Source organism: Orycteropus afer, unplaced genomic scaffold (assembly GCF_000298275.1).
Source record: "Orycteropus afer afer isolate SDZICR_OR568_19922 unplaced genomic scaffold, OryAfe1.0 scaffold00405, whole genome shotgun sequence".
NCBI lineage: Eukaryota > Metazoa > Chordata > Mammalia > Tubulidentata > Orycteropodidae > Orycteropus > Orycteropus afer.
The window spans coordinates 342,014-361,191 of NW_006921992.1; the positions used below are offsets into that span (position 1 = coordinate 342,014).

The window sequence follows — 19,178 nt, forward strand, 5'->3', positions numbered from 1 at the left end:
CCCGCTCCCCGCGCCGCTGCGTCCCGAAGGGAGGGCCCCGCGGGCAGTAGGGGGCCACCCTTCAGCTATGGGGTCCGGGGCTCAGATCTCCTCCCCAGGAGGCGATCCCAAGGCATCCGGAGACCGCCCAGGACCCCGGGAGGGGCCCCAGGTATTGTCCTCCCCAACCCTCTAGGCGTGGGGTCAGGAGTTCAAGAGGTCTCTTCTCTAGGAGAGGGATTGGGGTAGCCTGCCCCCAGAAACCCAGGAGGGAGCTCAGTTATTGTTCCTCCCACTCTCCAACCGTGGGGTCAGTCTTCAGAAGGCCACCTGTCCAAGATGAGATCTAAAAGTCCACCAGCCTCCCAGGAGCTCAGAAGGGACACAGGTCTCTTCCCTCCCACATCCAGCTCAAAGGTACAGAGTTCAGGAAACTGTTTACGCAAGAGGCAATCCAAGGGTCCCCTAGGAACTCAGGAAAGGGCCCAGGTATTGTTCCCCCTCTCTCAACTAGGGTTGAGGATCTGAGGTTGAGGGGAGATCCAGGAACCCGCCCACCTCTGCTTGCTCACTTGGTCCTAGCTATGGGGTCTGGGGGTCAGGATGTCTCCCCCCAGCACAAGACCAGTTTATTGTCTACCCCCTAATGCCCAGCCATGGCATCTCCTCCCAGCAGGTAATCCTGGGATCCCCCTGCTCCCTAGAAGGGTCCCAGTTATTTTTTCTCCCCCCTACCCCCAGCTTTGGGGTTGGAATTCAGTGTTTCTTATCCAGAAGGGAACGCAAGGGTCCTGACACCCTTCCATATCCCAGCTATGGGGCTACTTGTTCAGCAATCTCCTCTTCCTAGGAGGCGGTCCAGGGGTTCCCCCAGTAGCCAGGAGCAGACTCAGGTATTATTTTTGCCTACCTCGCCATCAGCTAGAGGTGCCCAGGTGGCACAATGGTTAAGCCATCTGCTGCAAACTGAAATGTTGGTAGTTCGAACCCACCCAGCAGCTCCACGGGAGAACGACCTGGCGATGTGCTCCCGTAAAGATGACAGCCGAAAAAACCCTATGGGGCAGCTCTACTGTATCCTATCAGGTCACTATGAATCCAGATTGACTCGAGGGCCCAACAGCAGCAACAACCCCCAGCTAAAGGGTAGAATTCAGAATTTTGCAGTAGTGCCCAGGGGTCTCCCTGCCCCGAGAAGGGGTCCCACATATTGGTTGCCCATCTCACCCTCTAGGAATTGGCATTCCAGATCTTCTATGAGAGAAGGCTGGTGTGTTGACACTTACTCCCTCCTCCAGTGACCCAGGAGGGGTACCAGGTGTTTGCCTGTCCCCATTCTCATTCTCTAGCCATAGGCTTCAGAGCTCAGGATGTCCCCTCCCCACAGGAACCCCCAGATATGTGACTTCCAGCTATGGGATAGGAGTCCAGGCAAGTCCTCACAAGCAAGTATGGGAGCCCCAGTCCCACCCTGTTCCCCATGAGGGTACTTGGGGTCTCCTCACCTCTAGTCAAAGGGGGTAGGAACCTAAGACTCTCTCCTCCACAGGACCCAAGCTTCCCCCGTGAGGAGCCCAGGATGGAGAGAGGGGCAGAGCCCTGGCCTTGGGCACTGGAGCCCTCGAGAGCCAGGTCCCGTGACTTCCATCAAGGTGCGAGCTCCCCCAGGATCCCTCTTCTCTCTGTCCCAGCTAGGGTGGGTCAGGAGGCTTCCTGAGGTTGAAGACAAGGGAAGGAAGGATCCATGGGTTTTCAGGAGCACGGACTGGGGTGTGGCCTGGGCCCCTCCTTCCATCCCTACCCAGATTTCAAAAGAGACCCATTCTTTCCTAGAGGTGTCCCTGGATAGAGCAAACGGTTTTAAGCTTGACTACTAACTGAAAGGTTGGCACTTTGAACCTACCCAGTTGTGTCACAGAAGAAAGGCCTGGCAATCTGCTTCTGCAAGGTCACAACCTTGATAACCAACCCTATGGTCCCCCGTTCTACTCTGCACACATGGGGTTGCCAGCCACCGCACCTGGTTTGGTTTAGGTCTGGTTCTCCAGCACTAGCTCCATCCCCCCTGTGTTGCCCCTGTAGATCCGGCAACGGAAGTGGCCGGCACCTCGAAGCTGGGAATGCGACGGCGCTCTGTCCTCGTCCGGAACCCAGGTCACAAAGGCCCAAGGCCCAATTATGAGGAGCTCGACTGCGACACGGAGGACCTGGACCCCAACCTGGAAGACCTGGACCCAGTTTCTGAAGACGCAGAGCCTGACCCGGAAGACCTCAACACTGTCTCTAAAGACATGGACCGCAGCTATGAGGATCTTGAGCCCGTCTCGGAGGAGCTGGACCCCGATGCGGAAGCTCCGGGCTCCATCTTGGGGAACCGTGACTCAGAGCCCCAAGATATCGACCCCATGTCTTCGAGTTTGGACCTTGATCCTGACGTCATTGGTCCCGTCCCCCTGGTTCTCGATCCAAACAGCGACACCCCTGACCTGGACCCCCTCTCTTCCAGCCTCACTGCCACCCCCGAGGTCCTGCCCACCAGCCCTGCAGAGCTCCCGGCCCCCGCTAGCCCGCCCCGGCCCTTCTCCTGCCCCGATTGTGGGCGAGCCTTCAGACGCAGCTCGGGGCTAAGCCAGCACCGCCGTACCCACAGCGGCGAGAAGCCCTACCGCTGCCCCGACTGTGGCAAATCCTTCAGCCACGGCGCCACGCTGGCCCAGCACCGCGGCATTCACACAGGCGCTCGGCCCTACCAGTGCGCGGCCTGCGGCAAGGCCTTCGGCTGGCGCTCCACGCTGCTCAAGCACCGCAGCAGCCACAGCGGCGAGAAGCCGCACCACTGCCCGGTGTGCGGCAAGGCCTTTGGCCACGGCTCGCTGCTAGCGCAGCACCTGCGCACGCACGGCGGCCCGCGGCCCCACAAGTGCCCCGTGTGCGCCAAGGGCTTCGGGCAGGGCTCGGCGCTGCTCAAGCACCTGCGCACGCACACCGGCGAGCGGCCCTACCCGTGCCCGCAGTGCGGCAAGGCCTTCGGGCAGAGCTCGGCGCTGCTGCAGCACCAGCGCACGCACACGGCCGAGCGCCCCTACCGCTGCCCGCACTGCGGCAAGGCCTTCGGCCAGAGCTCCAACCTGCAACATCACCTGCGTATCCACACGGGCGAGCGGCCCTACGCCTGCCCGCACTGCTCCAAGGCCTTTGGGCAGAGCTCGGCGCTGCTGCAGCACCTACACGTGCACTCCGGCGAGCGCCCTTACCGCTGCCAGCTCTGCGGCAAGGCCTTTGGCCAGGCCTCCAGCCTCACGAAGCACAAACGCGTGCATGAGGGCGCGGCGGCGGCAGCGGCAGCAGCGGCGGCGGCGGCGGCTGCCGCTGCCGCTGGCTTGGGCCTGAGCCCTATGCCTATGTTGAGACCCGGTCAGGTCTCCCTTCTGGGTCCCGATGCTGCCTCCGTGCTCGCCTCTGGCCTGGGCCTCAGCGCTGGTCCCAGCTCTGGCCTTGCCCCTGACCCTGGCTCTACACTGGGCTCCCTCTCCGATCCCAGCCACAAAACCATCCCTGGCTCCCGATCCAGCCCCGGCCCGGAGCCTGTCCAATCTTCTGACCCTAAGCCTGGCCACAAAGCCAATACTGACCTTGAGCCCAACCCCGAGTCCCACCCTGACCCTAACTCTCCCATCCATGATACTGTCAGCCCAGCCCGTCCTGCCGGGGAGAGTCCCAGGTGGGCACGGGAGCAGGGGGCACTGCTGGGGCCGGATGGCTGAAGGGCATCCAGAGGCCTGGGGAAGTTGTGTGTTATGCAGTTAGTAAAATCCTCCCACTGCCTACTGGCTCTGTTGTGGTTCACCTGTTGCTCTCCTGTAATGTCAAGTCTCTTCCTTAGGAAATGTGAGGGTGTGGCCAGCCATACTTCGGGGATCCTAATGGCTTGGCTTCCTCTCCAGGCCCTGGAGGCACGTCTGTCCAGCTGGTCCATCCCACAGTCACCACTCTGCTCCCTCAGGCAGGGCCATCTGCTCAACAGGAGACCACCCTGCAGATCACCCCTTCCTCTAGCCTTTCTATACAGCCACAGGCACCGTGACAGCCACCAGCACTGGAATGACATTAATGGTGGGATTTCTGGCCTGTTCTCAGCCTGGTGGGCTGACAGAAGGCTATGTGGCTAGCCCTGCCCAGTCTGCTCTCTTAACCTACCCCTTGCCATTCAAACACACTGCCGTCAAGTCGGATCCAACTCTTAGTGATCCCTCCTTGGGTTTCCGAGGTGGTATCACTATGGAAGCAGATTGCCCAACCTTCCTTCCGAGGAGTGGCTGGTGGGTTTGAACTGCCAGCCTTCTGGTTAGCAGTCAAATGCCTTGGGCACTATGCCACCAGAAGTCCCTTGCCCTTCAAAGGCCATGTTATTGGTACTCTACTGGACGTAGGCTGCTCGTTTACACATTCAAGAAACATCCATTAAGTCCTGGGGTCTCAGCAGTAAACAAGATAAATGGCACGGCGAGATAGATACCAATATGTAAGAATCATTACAGGGTATGGTACATTCCAGAAGCATAACAGGCTTCTCATTAAATGTGGGGACAGGCTTTCCCAAAGAAGGTTTTTATACTCACCTAATCACTGACTTCACAGCCAGTGCTATTTGCTCAGTCTATGCGCTTCTCACATTTTCTCATTTAACTCAACAGCCCCATAAGGTAATTACTATGACTGCATATCCCCACCTGCAAATGAGGAAACAGGCACCTAGAGTTTAAGGAAGTTGTTGAAAGACAAGGTGGTGGCTGGAGATTCCCAGATTAAAATTTGAATTGTGTGCCCCCTAGAGCCTGTATTCTTCACCATTTCATTCCAGGGCAAGAGTGTGCAAAGGCCCTGGGGCCACTGGGAGATGAGCTAAGGGAGGTGGTGAGGGTCAGATCACAAGGGCCTTAGCAGGCTGAGGTGGGCAGTTTGGTTGTCATCTCATGGCAATTGGAAACCGTTAGTGGTTTCTGGCAGAAGGCTCGCCTGAATCATTCTTTGAAGTCGCTTCTGGTTGCTGGGTGGCGAGTGGAGTGGGAGGAAGGACAGGAGTGGAAGCCGAGGGAGACCAGAGAGAAGGTCTCTGCAGAAGTCCAGCGAAAAATATCAGGGGGCTCTGGGCTGGTGGACAGAAGGGTGGGGATTAGCAGCCCTATTAGAGATGTAATTAGGGGATGAAATAGGATTTGCTGATGTTTGGGGCAAAGGGGAAGGAGGTGTTGAGATGCAGCCCCCCCGCCCTGCTTTCTGGAAGGAAGCAGGGGCCAGCCCTGAGACTGGAATACAAGGTCATCACCTGACACCGCAGAGGGTAAAGAGTCAAGCACTGGACATAGAAGTCACGAGGCTGGCACTGCTCGCGGAACACTACAGGAAGCCAGGGCAGCCTCAGTGGCTGCTGAACAGGGTCACGCTCAGAACCAGCCCATCCCCCAGGCCATGGGCCGCGCGTCGGCGCTGGGACCCTTCGGCCGCCTCCCGCCCTCAAGACACACTGTGAGCCGCGCGTGCGTGAAGCTCCGGTAGGGGGCGGGTTTGTTGTCGCGCCGGGAGCGGGACCAGATCTGGTCACGTGCCTCGTCGGTCGCCTTGGTCACGTGACCGCGGCGCGGGTCAGCTGACTTGGGAGGGTTTGAAGCAGCGCCGGGACAGAGAGAGGCCGCAGTGACGGAGCGGGGCTCCAGAACCCGGGCTGTCCAGCCGCGCCCGCTGGCGTCCCGCGCTCCCGGGGCCAGCATGGCAGCCCCCGTGGGCCAGCGCGGCTCAGGTGAGGGCACAGGCAGCATCGCGGGTCCCGGACGCGGGCGGCGGGCGGGCGGCCGGCCAGTTTCTCAGAGCTCGGGATCGCGGGACTCCCGACCCCCTTGCTGAGCCCAGGCTCTGCTCAGAGTTCCTAAACTCAGACAGCGGGCGGGGTGCTAGCTTCTTCGAATGAGGGCGGCCGGCTTCCCAGGATTTCTGTTCTGAACCTAGGTTGTAACCTCAGCTTTCCCTGAACTCAGGCGACGGGCGCCAGCTTCGCCAACTCCGAGCCTGAAGCCAGGAGACGAATGTTAAGTTTCCCTAAACTCCAGGACGGCTAGGGGGATTGCCTCTTTGAACCCAGGCGACTAACTGCAGTTTTAGTGCTTCAAATCCTTGGAATCGCAGCCATCCAGAACCCAGCCTCCAATCCTCAGACTGCAGCTCTCTTGGGGGTTAGCCTCCCCTCCTTGAGTTGGTGGAGACGCCTGAAAGGTGTCCAAGCTGGCAGGGTCAGGGGTGGGTTAACTGTGATCCCAGCTAAGGAGGCAGGGTCTGCCCTCTGCTGGCTTCCTCTCAGACCCTCTGGTAAACAACCACCACACCAGCCAGCCAGGCAGTAGCCCTGCAGGACAGGTTGTGATGGTGCCTACATTCATCCTGGCAGCTGTGCCAGGCCCTGGAAAGAAGTAGGGTGATGGTGTGTCTGGGACATTTGTGGGTTGCTCCACTGGCTGTTATCCCAGCACTTGGTGACACCTCAGGCCACCCTCTTGGCTTTGTCAGGATCAAAGGCAACAAGCTATGGAGACAAACTTGAGCACTTGTTTGCAAAGCAGTCTTTACCTGCTTGGTCTCACTGAGTTCTCAAAACAGCTTCCGAGCGTTGGCGTAAGGAGTAGACTTTTTTATTTCCGTTTTTCAGTGGAGAGGCTGAGGTTTCAGGAGGTTCTTCTGGGTTATCAAGCCGGGAAGTGGCAGAGCTGGGATGTGGTCGCAGGGCTGTGTGATTTCCAGAAGCCTGTGTTCGTCATGGTGGTGGCACATTAGCTTATCAAGGAGCAGACAGGCAGTGCTAGAGTGGCATCCACACATGCATTCCTTTTTTCTGACATTTAATAACCCCATCTCCAGGCCTGGGGCTTGTGAGAAGGTCAACCACACAGGCTGGGTTGTGATGAGTTGCTTTTGTTAGGTGCCATCGGGTCGTCTCCGACTCATGGCGACCCTATGTACAGCAAAACAAAATGTTGCCGGTCCTGTGTCAGCCCCACGATCCTTGCTATACCTGAGCAAGTGGGATGAGTGGTAAGGTGAACCTTTGGGTGTTGGCCCAGAAAAGATCTGGAATGTGGACTGAGCTCTGCTCAAGCCTGGAGGCTGGAATCAGGCTAAGCCTGGAGCCTTGAGTGCCCTGGGAGAAGTCAACATCATTGATGGAATGTTTTCACATTCCTCCCCAGTTCCTGCTGTGTAATAAGTACTCCGTAGACATCAAAGCTTCCCCCCCCCCAGAGGATTATTGCCCCATTTTACAGATGAGGAAGCTGACACTCAGGTGCCCTGTCCGAGCTGGTGAGCAGCAAGGTCAGGAATCAGCTCCGACCCTTTCGAGTTCCAAACCCCAACTCTTAACCTCTGAGCGGCAGTACTGCTGCTGCCGCCATCACTACTTTGCTGTCAAGTCAACTCCAACTCAGGATCTTGTGCGCATCAGAGTAGAACTGTGCTTCACAGAGTTTTTCACTGGCTGATTTTTCAGAAGTGAATTGCCAGGCCTTTCTTCCAAGGTGCCTTTCAGTGGACATGAACCCCCAACCTTTCAGTTAGCAGCCAAGCTCCTTAACTGTTTGCACCACCCAAGGACTCCAGTACTGCTGCGTAAACCCTGGAAATGCTGCGGATGTTTTTCTTGGTTTTGTGGTTTTCCTTGGACCTTTCAAAGTTCTTCTGTGGCCAGGGTGGGGAGCCACAAGGAGAAGGCTGAGCCCGTGGCAGGTGGGGCTGCCAGGCTTTGGTCTCCACTGCTCTCTCCCATTCTTTATAGAGACTGAGCGGCTCCTGGCCCCCAGCCCTAGCTATGGGACCCAGGCAGGGGCCTCACCAGCCCCCTCGACGCCCCTGGAGGAAGAAGATCTTCGCCGTCGTCTTAAGTACTTCTTCATGAGTCCCTGTGACAAATTTCGGGCCAAGGGCCGCAAGCCCTTCAAGCTGATGCTGCAGGTGGTGAAGATCCTGGTGGTCACTGTGCAGGTGAGGCCTGGCCGGGGGGAGCACCAGCTGTGGTCGCCGCTCTCCTCACGGGAGACTGTTGGTGTGGGGGCCTGCTCCCGACCCCACAGAGTGTGATTGCAGTGATAGCAGCAGTGCTGATCATGAAGTATGAGTCTGCGCTTACATCTGTTTGTGCAGTATCTCGAGGGCCTGACAGCTGCACTCACCTCCATTTTGTGTGAGAGACAACTGAGGCCCAGAGAGGTTTAGGGACTTGTCTTAAGTCATAGAGTGATAGAGCATGGGAAGCTGGGATTAAACCCAGGCCGTCTGATGCCTTGTTGATAGTCTAAGAAATCCGAGCCAGTGGCTGAACAGATCGTGAGTGCTCCCTTGTGCCAGATCCTGTGGACCCTAAGATAAGTCAGACCTAGCCCTTGTCATGAAGGGCTTCCCATCTAGTGCTGTGACTCTGGGCATGTTGGGGGTGAAAAAAAAGGTATCATCTGTTGATTCTGACTCATGGCAAGCCTGCGTGTATCAGAATAGAACTGAGCTCCATACAGTTTTCAGTGGCTGATGTTTTAGAAGTAAGTTGCCAGGCTTTTCTTCTGAGGCACGTGTGGGTGGTCTCAAACTGGCAGCTTTTCAGTTAGCAGCCCAGTGTGTTAAGTGTTTGCACCATCCAGGGACTCCCTGGGCATGTTACTGGGCCTCTGTCCACCCCCACCCCCGGCATGCACACACACCCAGCAAAGGGGCTCAGTAGTGGTAGTTACTCTACCATCTTGGGGTTAGCACAGTTATTAAATGTTCTGAAAAGCATTTAATAAGCATTAGCTGCTGTACTCTAAGGAGCCATGATGGTACAATGATTAAGTGCTCAGCTAGAAAGGTTGGTGATTTGAACCCACCTAGTGGGTAGCCAAGTGCCTAAAGCATTTGACTGCTAACCAGAAGGCCGATGGTTCAAACCCACCAGCCACTCCTTGGAAGGAAGACTGGGCAATCTACTTCCGTACTGATACTGCCTTGGAAACCCAAGGAGGGGTTGCTGTGAGTTGGATCCGAGTCGATGACAGTGAGTGTGTTTTTTGGGGTTTAATGCCTTCGCGGGTGAAAGACCTGTTTCTATAAAGATTATAGCCAAGAAAATGCCACTCTGCCACAGGGGGTCGCTGTGAGTCAGAATCAATGGTACCCGACACCGACAACAGTGGCTGTTGTCAGATGCTTCAGTGCCCCTTGGGTGCTGCACGTAGGGCAGATAATAGGATGGGAGTGACAGACATGGTCTGTGCCCTCATGGAGTTTAGGGCTGGGGAGACAAGGGAAAGGTAGGTAGTAACCCAGTAACCATGCAAAGAATTGCACGGGGCTCCCTGTGTTCAGAGAGCTCTGCCTTGCCCCAGTGAATATCCCCAAGGCCCTCTCTTTCCTCATTCTCTGCTCCTGCCCCAAGGGAAGCTGGTCCCACCTGGGAGTCCTGAACTCCTGTCAGTGACCTCTCCTGCCCCTCCCACCAGCTCATCCTGTTCGGCCTCAGCAACCAGTTGGCGGTGACCTTCCGGGAGGAGAACACCATCGCCTTCCGGCACCTCTTCCTACTTGGCTACTCAGATGGGGCGGACGACACCTTTGCAGCCTATACACGGGAGCAACTCTACCAGGCCATCTTCCATGCTGTGGACCAGGTAGAGATGAGCAGAGGTGGGCGGATAGGTGGGCTCAAGCCAGATGAGGGGACGTAGTTAACAGAGCTTCCCTTCTCTACCCATAGTACCTGATGCTCCCCAACGTGTCGCTGGGCCAGTATGCATATGTGCGGGGCGGGGGTAGCCTTGGAGCCAATGGCTCGGGGCTGGCCCTCTGCCAACGCTACTACAACCGTGGCCATGTCGACCCGGCCAATGACACCTTCGACATTGACCCACTGGTCATCACTGGTGAGTGGGCTGGGCAGGGCTTATCTCTGGAGAGCCCAGGCAGCCAGGATCGAAAACTTAGTTCTGCCTCATGCTGATTGGCTGATTATAGTGACTGATAATTACACATACACAGCATGCTCAGTATGCCCAACGCATAGAGATGACTCAATGCTATTTTCATTTTTATTGTCATTGAGAAAACACAACAAAATGTAATAGATTTGATTTTTGTGCATACAATTCAGTGACGTTGATGGCATCCTTCAACTTGTACAGCCATTCTCACCCCCTTTTTCTGAGTTGTTCCTCCCCCATGAACATAAGCTCACTGCCCCTTAAGCTTCCTATTAATCTGTTGAGTTGCTGTTGTCCATTGGATACCACGTAGATAGTTCTTAAAAGTTAAAAGAGCATAATGTTCAAAGCAGACAATCTTTCCTAATTAAGCAGAACTATTGTTTGGTTTAAGAGCTCTGGTGTCCTAGTGCCTAAGGCACTTGACTGCTAACCAGAAGGCTGGCAGTTCAAACCCACAAGCCACTCCCACTCCTCAGAAGGAAGGTTGGGCACTTTGCTTCCATAGTGATACTGCCTTAGAAATCCAAGGAGGGATCGCTATGAGTCGAGTCTGACTTGATGGCAAATAACAACAACAACATTGTTTGGTTTAAAGGGGATATTTTTGGTTTAAGGTTTACATTTTGAAGATTATCTCAGGGCAGTCATGTCAGAGGTTCATTCAGCCTCCATGGCTCCAAAAAATCTGGATTCTGTGAAGATTTGAAATTCTGTTCTGCATTTCCCCCCTTTTGATCAGGATTCTTCTACAGACTCCTTGATCAGCGCATTGAGTAATGGTAGCAGACACTATGCAGTTCTGGTCTCAGCAAAGGAGGCAATTGTGCATCGAGGCAGCCACACATTCCATATTCTCCTATTCCTTCTCTTGCTTCTATTCTTCTACTAGGTGTTGTTTTTTAATATTATGAACTCACTAAATGTTTGAGACCCCACTAAGTGCCAGGCCAGGATCTTGATAGGGAGTAGGACAGACTTGTCACTGGTCACTGGGAAGACAAAAGAGAACCACCAAGGATTTAAGTTTGGGAAGTGAAGCAGAGAAGGGGGCTGCTGGGGACTCCGGGGAGCACAGCTTGCCCCCCTTGCCCCCTGAGGAGACCCCCTCCCCATCTCCCTGTCCTCAGACTGCATCCGAGTGGACCCCCCTGAGCAACCCCCTCTGTCCCCCACTGAGGATCTCGCCCTCTCGGACAGCAGCTCCAGTTACAGGAACATCACGCTCAAGTTCCACAAGTACTGCCTGCTGGGGGCTGCTCCAGGCGGCTGGGGACACGGGCAGGATGCCTGGGGAGGCCTGGTTCCTGCGGCCACTTCCCCCTGCGGGGTGGGGGCCAGGCGCCTTGCTGACGCCTGCCTTTGCCCACTTCCTCTGCCCGCTGCAGAGTCAGCATGGGTTGGGGGCGCTGGCATGCTGGGGCTGGGAGGGGACCGGTGGGGGACTATCCCCCTTCACCCGAGCCTCCCCCCCCAGGCTGATCAACGTCACCGTCCACTTCCAGCTGAAGACCATCAACCTGCAGAGCCTCATCAACAACGAGATCCCTGACTGCTACACCTTCAGCGTCCTGGTGAGCCAAGCCGGGGGCCGTGGGCCTGGTGAGCTGAGGGGGGTGAAGGGGTGGGGCCCGTGGGCTCTCCGGGGACCTGTTAGAGGGGAGGATCCTCTAGGGGCCTGGTGAGCCTGAGGGGCAAGAGTGAAGGGGTAGGGGCCTAGGGGGCCCATGGTCCTGGGGTGAGGGGCCAGGACCCTCCAGGGCTGGACCCTTGTTGGAGGGCATCTAGGGGCCATTTGCAGGGCATTGTGGGGGTAAGGGGCAAGGCCTCAGCAGACTGCCCACTATGTTGGGCGTGGAGCCAGGGCTGCCGGGGTTCACTGTGCACCACCTACCTGCAGATCACCTTTGACAATAAGGCACACAGTGGACGGATCCCCATCAGCCTGGAGACCCGGGCCCACATCCAGGAGTGTAAGCACCCCAGCGTCTTCGGGCACGGTGAGCCCCCAGCCCAGTGCTGACCCCCAAGTGTCCCCTCAGCCTTAGCATCTCAGACTAGCACTGACGGGGTCCTGACCTTCCCTGAAGTGCCCCAAGCCTCAGACCAGTGCTGATGGGGTCCTGACTTGCCCGCAGTGCCCCCTGAGCCTTAGAGCCTCAGACCAGCACCGAGCAGGGGCTTTCACCTGCTAGGGAAGCCCATGAACCCAACACCCACACCGACCAGGGGCTCTGACCTGCTCAAGGAGCCCCCAGGCCGCTGGCCAGCCCAAACTAGCTCTGCTACCCTCCTAGGTCCCCGGCTTGGCCAAGACCGTCCCCCCGGCCTGGCCAAGACCCCCGGCCCTACCTTCGGCCCCTCCCTGCAGGAGACAACATCTTCCGGCTCCTGTTTGACGTGGTGGTCCTGCTCACCTGCTCCCTGTCCTTCCTGCTGTGCGCCCGCTCACTGCTCCGAGGCTTCCTGCTGCAGGATGTGAGGCTGGGTGCCTGGGGGCAGGGCCTGGGGCCCCGCTGACAAGCCCTCACCCCACCCGCCTTCACAGGAATTTGTCAGGTTCATGTGGCGGCAGCGGGGACGGGTCATCGGCCTGTGGGAACGGCTGGAGTTTGTCAACGGCTGGTACATCCTGCTGGTCACCAGTGACGTGCTCACCATCTCAGGCACCATCATGAAGATTGGCATTGAAGCCAAGGTGGGTACGTTCAGACCACAGCCCCCACGTCCTGCCCCTCCCTGCCCCCGGGGCAGATGGAGCTGACTCGCCTCGGCCCACAGAACCTGGCCAGCTACGACGTCTGCAGCATCCTCCTGGGCACCTCGACGCTGCTCGTCTGGGTCGGCGTCATCCGCTACCTGACCTTCTTCCACAAGTACAACGTGAGCATCACACCCGGCCGCTTGTGTTCCCCAGCCCCTCCCCAGAATAAGTACACACGCCTCCGGCCCTCACCAGCCCCCTGCACGTGGCTGCTCGCAAGCCTCTTCCCCGCACCTGTCACTCCCAGACACACCTGTCACCACACCCGGGCAGAGCCGACGGGAGCCACTCTGAGAGGTCTCTTAGTGCTGCTTTAACAGAAATGCCACAGTGAGTTTTTTTTTTTTTAAGATACTTTATTTTGCTGTTGACACAAGCAAAACATATACTAGTTCAACAGTTTCTCCATGTACAATTCAGTGACGCTGATGACATTCTTTGAATTGTGCAGCCACCCTCATTCTCCTTCTCCCAATTGTTCCTCTCCCGCGAACGTAAACTCACTGCCACCCCGTGCTTCGCAGCTAACCTTTCTGGTTACAGGTGGGTGGTTTTAAAGAACAGAAAGGTGTTTTCTCACAGTTGAGGAGGCTGGAAGTCTGAATTTGGGGTGCCGGCTCTAGGGGAAGGCTCTCTCTGTTGGCTCTGGGGGACGTCCTTGTTTCAGCTCCTGTAACCCTGGCGCTGCTCAGCTCCTGGGCGGTCTCTACCTGGTGGCATATGTCTCCTCTGATTTGTGCTTGTTTGTCACCCTATTGCTTTGTCTCAGAAATGATTGCTTTAGGACACACCGTGCACTGATAGGGTCTCAGGAACATAACAAAGACACCCTGTTTCCAGGTGGCATCCCATCCACAGGCACGGGGGTGAGGATGCTAGTGCGTATTGGGGGGACAGCCTTCAATCCATAACAGATCCTCACCCACTTGAGTCCAGCCACAGGGTCCCCTCGGGCCCCTCAGCACAGCCCTGCCCTTTCTGCGTTCCCAGCGGCTTCTGTGGCTAATGGGTTGTGGCCAGGTCCTTACTGTGGCCTCCCCCCGTCTGGACACAGATCCTGATTGCCACTCTGCGGGTAGCCCTGCCCAGTGTCATACGCTTCTGCTGCTGTGTGGCTGTCATCTACCTGGGTTACTGCTTCTGTGGCTGGATCGTACTGGGGCCCTACCACGTGAAGGTAGGTGGGGCCGGGGCACGACCCACAGTCTGAGGATCCAGGAGTCCTGTGACCTCTGCTCCCCAGAAGGTACCGGACACACTCCCTCCCACACCCACGCCCACCCACGGTGCTCTCTGACCCCTGGTGACCCTGTCATTGACCCTCATCCGGACCCCTGACCTAGCCAGGGGTTATGCTTACTGTCCCCTGTGACCTTTGACGAATCTTCCATTGACCCAGTAACCTTGCCTTTGTCATGACTGATTACCTGACTTTGACTCATTTACAGATAGCGCAGGCCAGTCCCCTCTGACCCCTTGTGACCCTGTCATTGACCCCAAGACATAACTGACGCAGTGACCTCATCTTGACTGCTGATCCTCTATCTGCAGTTCTTTCTGACCCCGGGTGACAGTATCATTGACCCCATGACCTTACCATTGACACAGTGACCCCAGATGACCCCAGACGACAGATGGTACTCCATTGACTGTCCCTGGCCCACACGTGTGCCTCTGACCCCGTGACCCTTCTGCCCCCAGTTCCGCTCGCTGTCCATGGTGTCCGAGTGCCTCTTCTCGCTCATCAACGGTGACGACATGTTTGTGACGTTCGCCGCCATGCAGGCCCAGCAAGGCCGCAGCAGCCTGGTCTGGCTCTTCTCCCAGCTCTACCTCTACTCGTTCATCAGCCTCTTCATCTACATGGTGCTCAGCCTCTTCATTGCGCTCATCACTGGCGCCTATGACACCATCAAGGTCAGCCTGCAGCCCCACACGCCCACTCCCGGCCTGCCATGTGCACACACAGCCTGAACAAGGGCTCCGGGGCCTGGTAATTGGCCGCGAGGTGGACCCCTGACCCTTGGGGACCTGGTGGGGGAAGCGAGAAGACCCAGGGACAGAACATGGGGGCCTCTTCCTAGGACTTGGGGAGCCAGCGTGAGGGCCAACCGCAATGGTTCTACGCATGGATAGGGCAGAGCTTAGGCCAGCTGGGGTTCCTGCATCATGTTCTTTTTTTTTTTTTTGTAATACTTTATTGTGCTTTTGGTGAAAGTTTACACAGTAAATTAGGTTCCCAGCTTTATAGCCAAGGCTTTATGTAGCCTTGGAAACAGGGCAGTTCTGATCTGTCCTATAGGGTCACCAGGAGTTGAAATCAACTGGATGGCAGTGGGGCAGCGGCTGTGTGGGCAGGCAAATGGTTCAGTGACATTAGTTACGTTTTTCCCAGTGTGTCGACATTCTCTTGAACTGCCTTCTGGTGGTTCTGTTTCCAGTGTTCCAGTTGTCCTGCACCCTTATCTTTCCACCTTTGCTTTAGAGTAAGTGTGGACCTTTTGGTCTCATACATGATTTTTTAGTCAAGCACTGTTCTCACGGGTGATCCTGCAACCGTTTTTTTTTTTTTCTGACAGGGAAACCGAATCCTACAGTTTAAGTAACTTGCCTGAAGTCAGCCATGCAGGAAGTGGTACAGCTGGGTCCACCCCAGGACTGAGTCCAGAAGCCACACTCTTAAACCCGTCTGCTGTGTGCTTCTGGGAGGAGGGAGAGGGGAGTTTAGTCTGGGGAAAGATACTTGTCCCATGTGCTGCAGGGGTCAGAAGGTGAAGAAAGGGTGGAAGGTTACAAAGGTTTAACATGGCATTGGGGAAGCCAGGAAGGCGTCTGGAATATCCTGTCCAATACTTGTCTCTAGCCTTACATGCCTATTTAAATTTTAATTGTAGTTAAAATAGAATAGCGATCAAAAATCAGTTCCTTGCTTACCCCATCCACATATCAAGTACTCAAAAGACAAAAACCATAAAAACCAAACTCACTGCCATCATCGATTCCAACTCATAACAACCTCCTTTGGGTTTCCAAGGCAGTAAATTTTTATAGAAGTAGATTGCCCACCCTTCCTTCCACAGAGTGGCTGGTGGCTTTGAACCACCAACTTTCTGGTTAGCAGTAAAATGCCTTAGGCACTACACCACCAGAACTTGCAAAAGACAAAAGTGGATAAAAACTAACCCACTGTTGCCAAGTCCCTCTGACTCCTGGTGACCCCACGTGTGCAGAGCAAAACTGCTCCACAGGGTTTTGGGAGCTGTGGCCTTTCAGAAGCAGACCACTAGGTTTGTCTTCAGAGGTGCCTCTGGGTGGGTTTGAACTGCCAACCTTTTGGTCAGTAGCCAAGCGCTTCACATTTGCCCCACCCAGGGACTCCAGTGTGTGTGCACTTCAAGTGGGGCAGTTACTGTTACTGTTAGTTGCCATCAGGTCAGTTTCAACTCATGGTCACTTCCCGTGTTCAGAGGAGAAATGCTCTATAGCGTTTTCAAGGGTGTGATGTTTTATAAGCAGATCTCCAGGCCTGGCTTTCGAGGCCTCCTCTTGGTGGATTTGAACCATCAACCTTTTGGCTAGTAGTTGAGTGCTTACCCATTTGCGCCACCTAGGGACATTCCAACATGGCCAGTGGCTACCATATTGGACAGCATAGACACTGAGCATTTTCCATCTCGGAAAATTCTGTTGGATGGTGCTGTTCTAGATCAGAGAGATGGGAGCCAAAGGGAGAGTGCCATGGGGAAGGAAAAGGAAAGCTAATGGCCTGGAATTTGAAAAGGTCTCAGACAGGCAGTGGTGGTGCCACAAGGCTGGGAGGGGTACAGGCACCAGTGACAGTTGGAACATTTAAGTTCTGCTGGGGCCCTGCTACTTTGCATGTCATAGGCAGATGTGTAAGCCCCATGCGTGGATACAGCTGTCCTCTAGCCACCCCTTCTATTGCCCTGATCCGTGGAGCTCCGTGGGTCATGGCTTTAGCACTTGGATGTCCCATGCATATATGTGCTGTGAATGTACAAGCCCAGGCCCCACTGTGGTTCACTCAAGAGGTGTTTGTGGAATGCCCAGAGTGTGTCAGGCCAGCTCTAGCGGCTGGGGGCCAAAGCTTGTTGCTGTTCCTTGCTGCCAAGTCGATTCTGACTCCTGGCAACCGCCTGTGTGCAGAGAAGAACTGTTCCATGGGGTTTTCAAGGCTGGGACCTTTCTGAAGCAGATCACCAGGCCTGTGTCCTGAAGTGCCTCTGGGTGGGTTTACATCTCCAACCTTTCAGCTGTTAGTGGAGTGCTTAACTCTTTGTGCCATCCAGGGCCTGACACCACAGCAGAGGCCCAGACTGACAAAGATGCTGGGTATGCACGAGCATAGGGGCCAGGACAGGCTCCTTGCAGAAGCAAGCCATGGAGAATCTGCAGTAACAGCAGGCAGAGTGACAGCCATTGCCAGGGCCCAGATAGCTGCAGGGGAGGTAGACAGAAGGACAGTCCTTGAGGGCCTTTGAGGGCAGAGTCCACATTCATGATGGCTGCCCTCTATGCCTCTTCAGCACCCAGGCGCTGGCGGGGAGGTGAGTGAGCTCCAGGCCTACATCGCACAGTGCCAGGACAGCCCCACATCCGGCAAGTTCCGCCGTGGGAGCGGCTCAGCCTGCAGCCTCCTCTGTTGTTGTGGCAGGTGCAGTTGGTGTCCGATTGTGGGCTCGGGAGAAGGGCAGGGTGCCTGAGGGAGCTGACCCCCTCTGCGGCCGCTGCTGACCCTACCTCTCTTCTCCCCTCATACAGGGACGCCTCAGAGGACCATTCGCTGTTGGTAAATTGAGTTAGACGCCACTGGACCTTAGCCCCGGACTGTGGGGACCCACGCTTATTTATTTTTAGGATTTACTTTTAAGGACAGGCTCCATGTTGTGCCTGGGCAGGGCCAGGCGGGTCGGACACTGGGGTGGGACCAGGGTGGGGATGTTAAATAAACGGGTAAATAAGTGTGGTGGTCTCGTTTCTAGTGGGAGGGGCATTCCTTTCGCCAGCTGGGCTCCAGCCCCTTTAAGGCGTCGCCACGCCCAGCATGGCTGTTCACGCGACCTTCCCAGCATGGCGGGCGGGCGGGCAGCCGGGCTGCGGCACACCCAGTGGTGAATAATTTAAAGGGACCGTGCCTGCGACGCCGGCGGAAGTCTGGCGGTGTTGGCGTAGAGTGGACCCTGGCTGCGGCTCCTGGGTGAGTCCGGGCTTGCATCGGCCCTGCAGGGGTGTCCTTTCCAGTGTCCTTAGTGAACCCTCGGCTTTGGCACGTTATGTCCTCCCCAACCCCGATGGCCTCGATATCCTGATGCTCCCATCCCCTCAATTCCCCGCAAGTGTTTCTGCACCGATAGCCAGGTGTGCCCTGGGGCGGAAAGGGACCTAGTCCTCCGGCATTTTCCAGGTAATGTCTCGTGGCCCAGTAGCTCCTTCAAATTTCTATTAATACTCTAGTGACGCCAGAAACATCCTCACCTCCCGAAGAAGTTCCCCTAATACTCCAACATCCCTCCGTCTCCTCCAGGGAGTCCCGGCCCTATCCCCAGACCCGTAATCACACGCCAGCGACCCCGGGGACACGCCCGACCGGTCGTTTCCCGGCATTGGCCTTGTATTCCTCAGAATTCCTTAGCGTCTTTCCAACGCCCCCGGGTATTTTCAGGGTACTAAACTGCGTCTCCCAGCAGTGTTGCTAGCATCGTTCCTGGCGTCCTAATGCTGTTTGGCACCGGAGACGCTTTAACTTCTCTGTTGTCGGATGACCTCCAGTCTATTCCGACTCATAGCGACACCATGTGTTAATAGTATAGGTGTCCCGTAGGGTTTTCTTGGTTGTAATGGTTAGAAAGGAGCTCTGGTAGCATGGTGCCTAAGGCACTTGACTGCTAATCAGAAGGGCTGGCGGTTCAAACCCACCAGCCACTCCTCAGAAGGAAGGTTGGGCAATCCTACTTCTGGTAGTGAGATTACCTCGGAAACCCAAGGAGGATTATGAGTCGGGGCTGACTCAACGGCACATAACGAAGTGTTTAGGAAAGTAGATTACCAGGTCTTACTCCCGCTGAACCAGTGGGTGGGTTCGAACCACCAAGCTTTCAGTTACCAGTCAAGCGCTGAACCGCTTAAACTTTTGCGCCATCTCCAGAATAAACCAGTAAAAGCCCACCCACCTAGAGCGTTCCAGGACTTTCCAAGACCCTGGTACCTCCGCAGAACCCCTTGTGTAAGAGCTCTCGGCAGCACTCTCGGCGCCCCAGCTCCAGTGTCCCCCTCCCTCCCCGGTTCGCGTCGGGAGCTGGGCAGCGGGGGGAGATGGCGCGTAGGCCCATTTCCTGGGGTGGGGACCGGTCTTCACGGGGTACGGCCCCGGGGGGCCGGTTGGTGGGCACTGATCAACCTCGTAGGGCTGGAGCGGCAGGGAGCGC

The 19,178-nt window shown here is 56.3% G+C and overlaps 2 protein-coding genes across 2 annotated transcripts; both read left to right on the plus strand.

Annotated features, from left to right (window-relative positions):
* Positions 1-67: 67 nt before the first annotated feature.
* Positions 68-3,743, plus strand: ZNF358 (zinc finger protein 358). Its single transcript, XM_007953670.2, has 3 exons — positions 68-151; positions 1,529-1,631; positions 2,062-3,743. Exons 1-3 carry the CDS (start codon positions 68-70, stop codon positions 3,741-3,743), a joined length of 1,869 nt encoding a protein of 622 aa, XP_007951861.2.
* A 2,002-nt stretch (positions 3,744-5,745) lies between these two features.
* MCOLN1 (mucolipin TRP cation channel 1) lies at positions 5,746-17,551 on the plus strand. The gene is made up of 14 exons (XM_007953671.2): positions 5,746-5,776; positions 7,799-8,004; positions 9,492-9,659; positions 9,746-9,911; positions 11,099-11,207; positions 11,446-11,542; positions 11,869-11,968; positions 12,340-12,446; positions 12,517-12,666; positions 12,750-12,851; positions 13,787-13,909; positions 14,434-14,649; positions 17,280-17,407; positions 17,515-17,551. The coding sequence occupies exons 1-14, from the start codon at positions 5,746-5,748 to the stop codon at positions 17,549-17,551; spliced, it is 1,740 nt and encodes a 579-aa protein (XP_007951862.1).
* Positions 17,552-19,178: the final 1,627 nt, after the last annotated feature.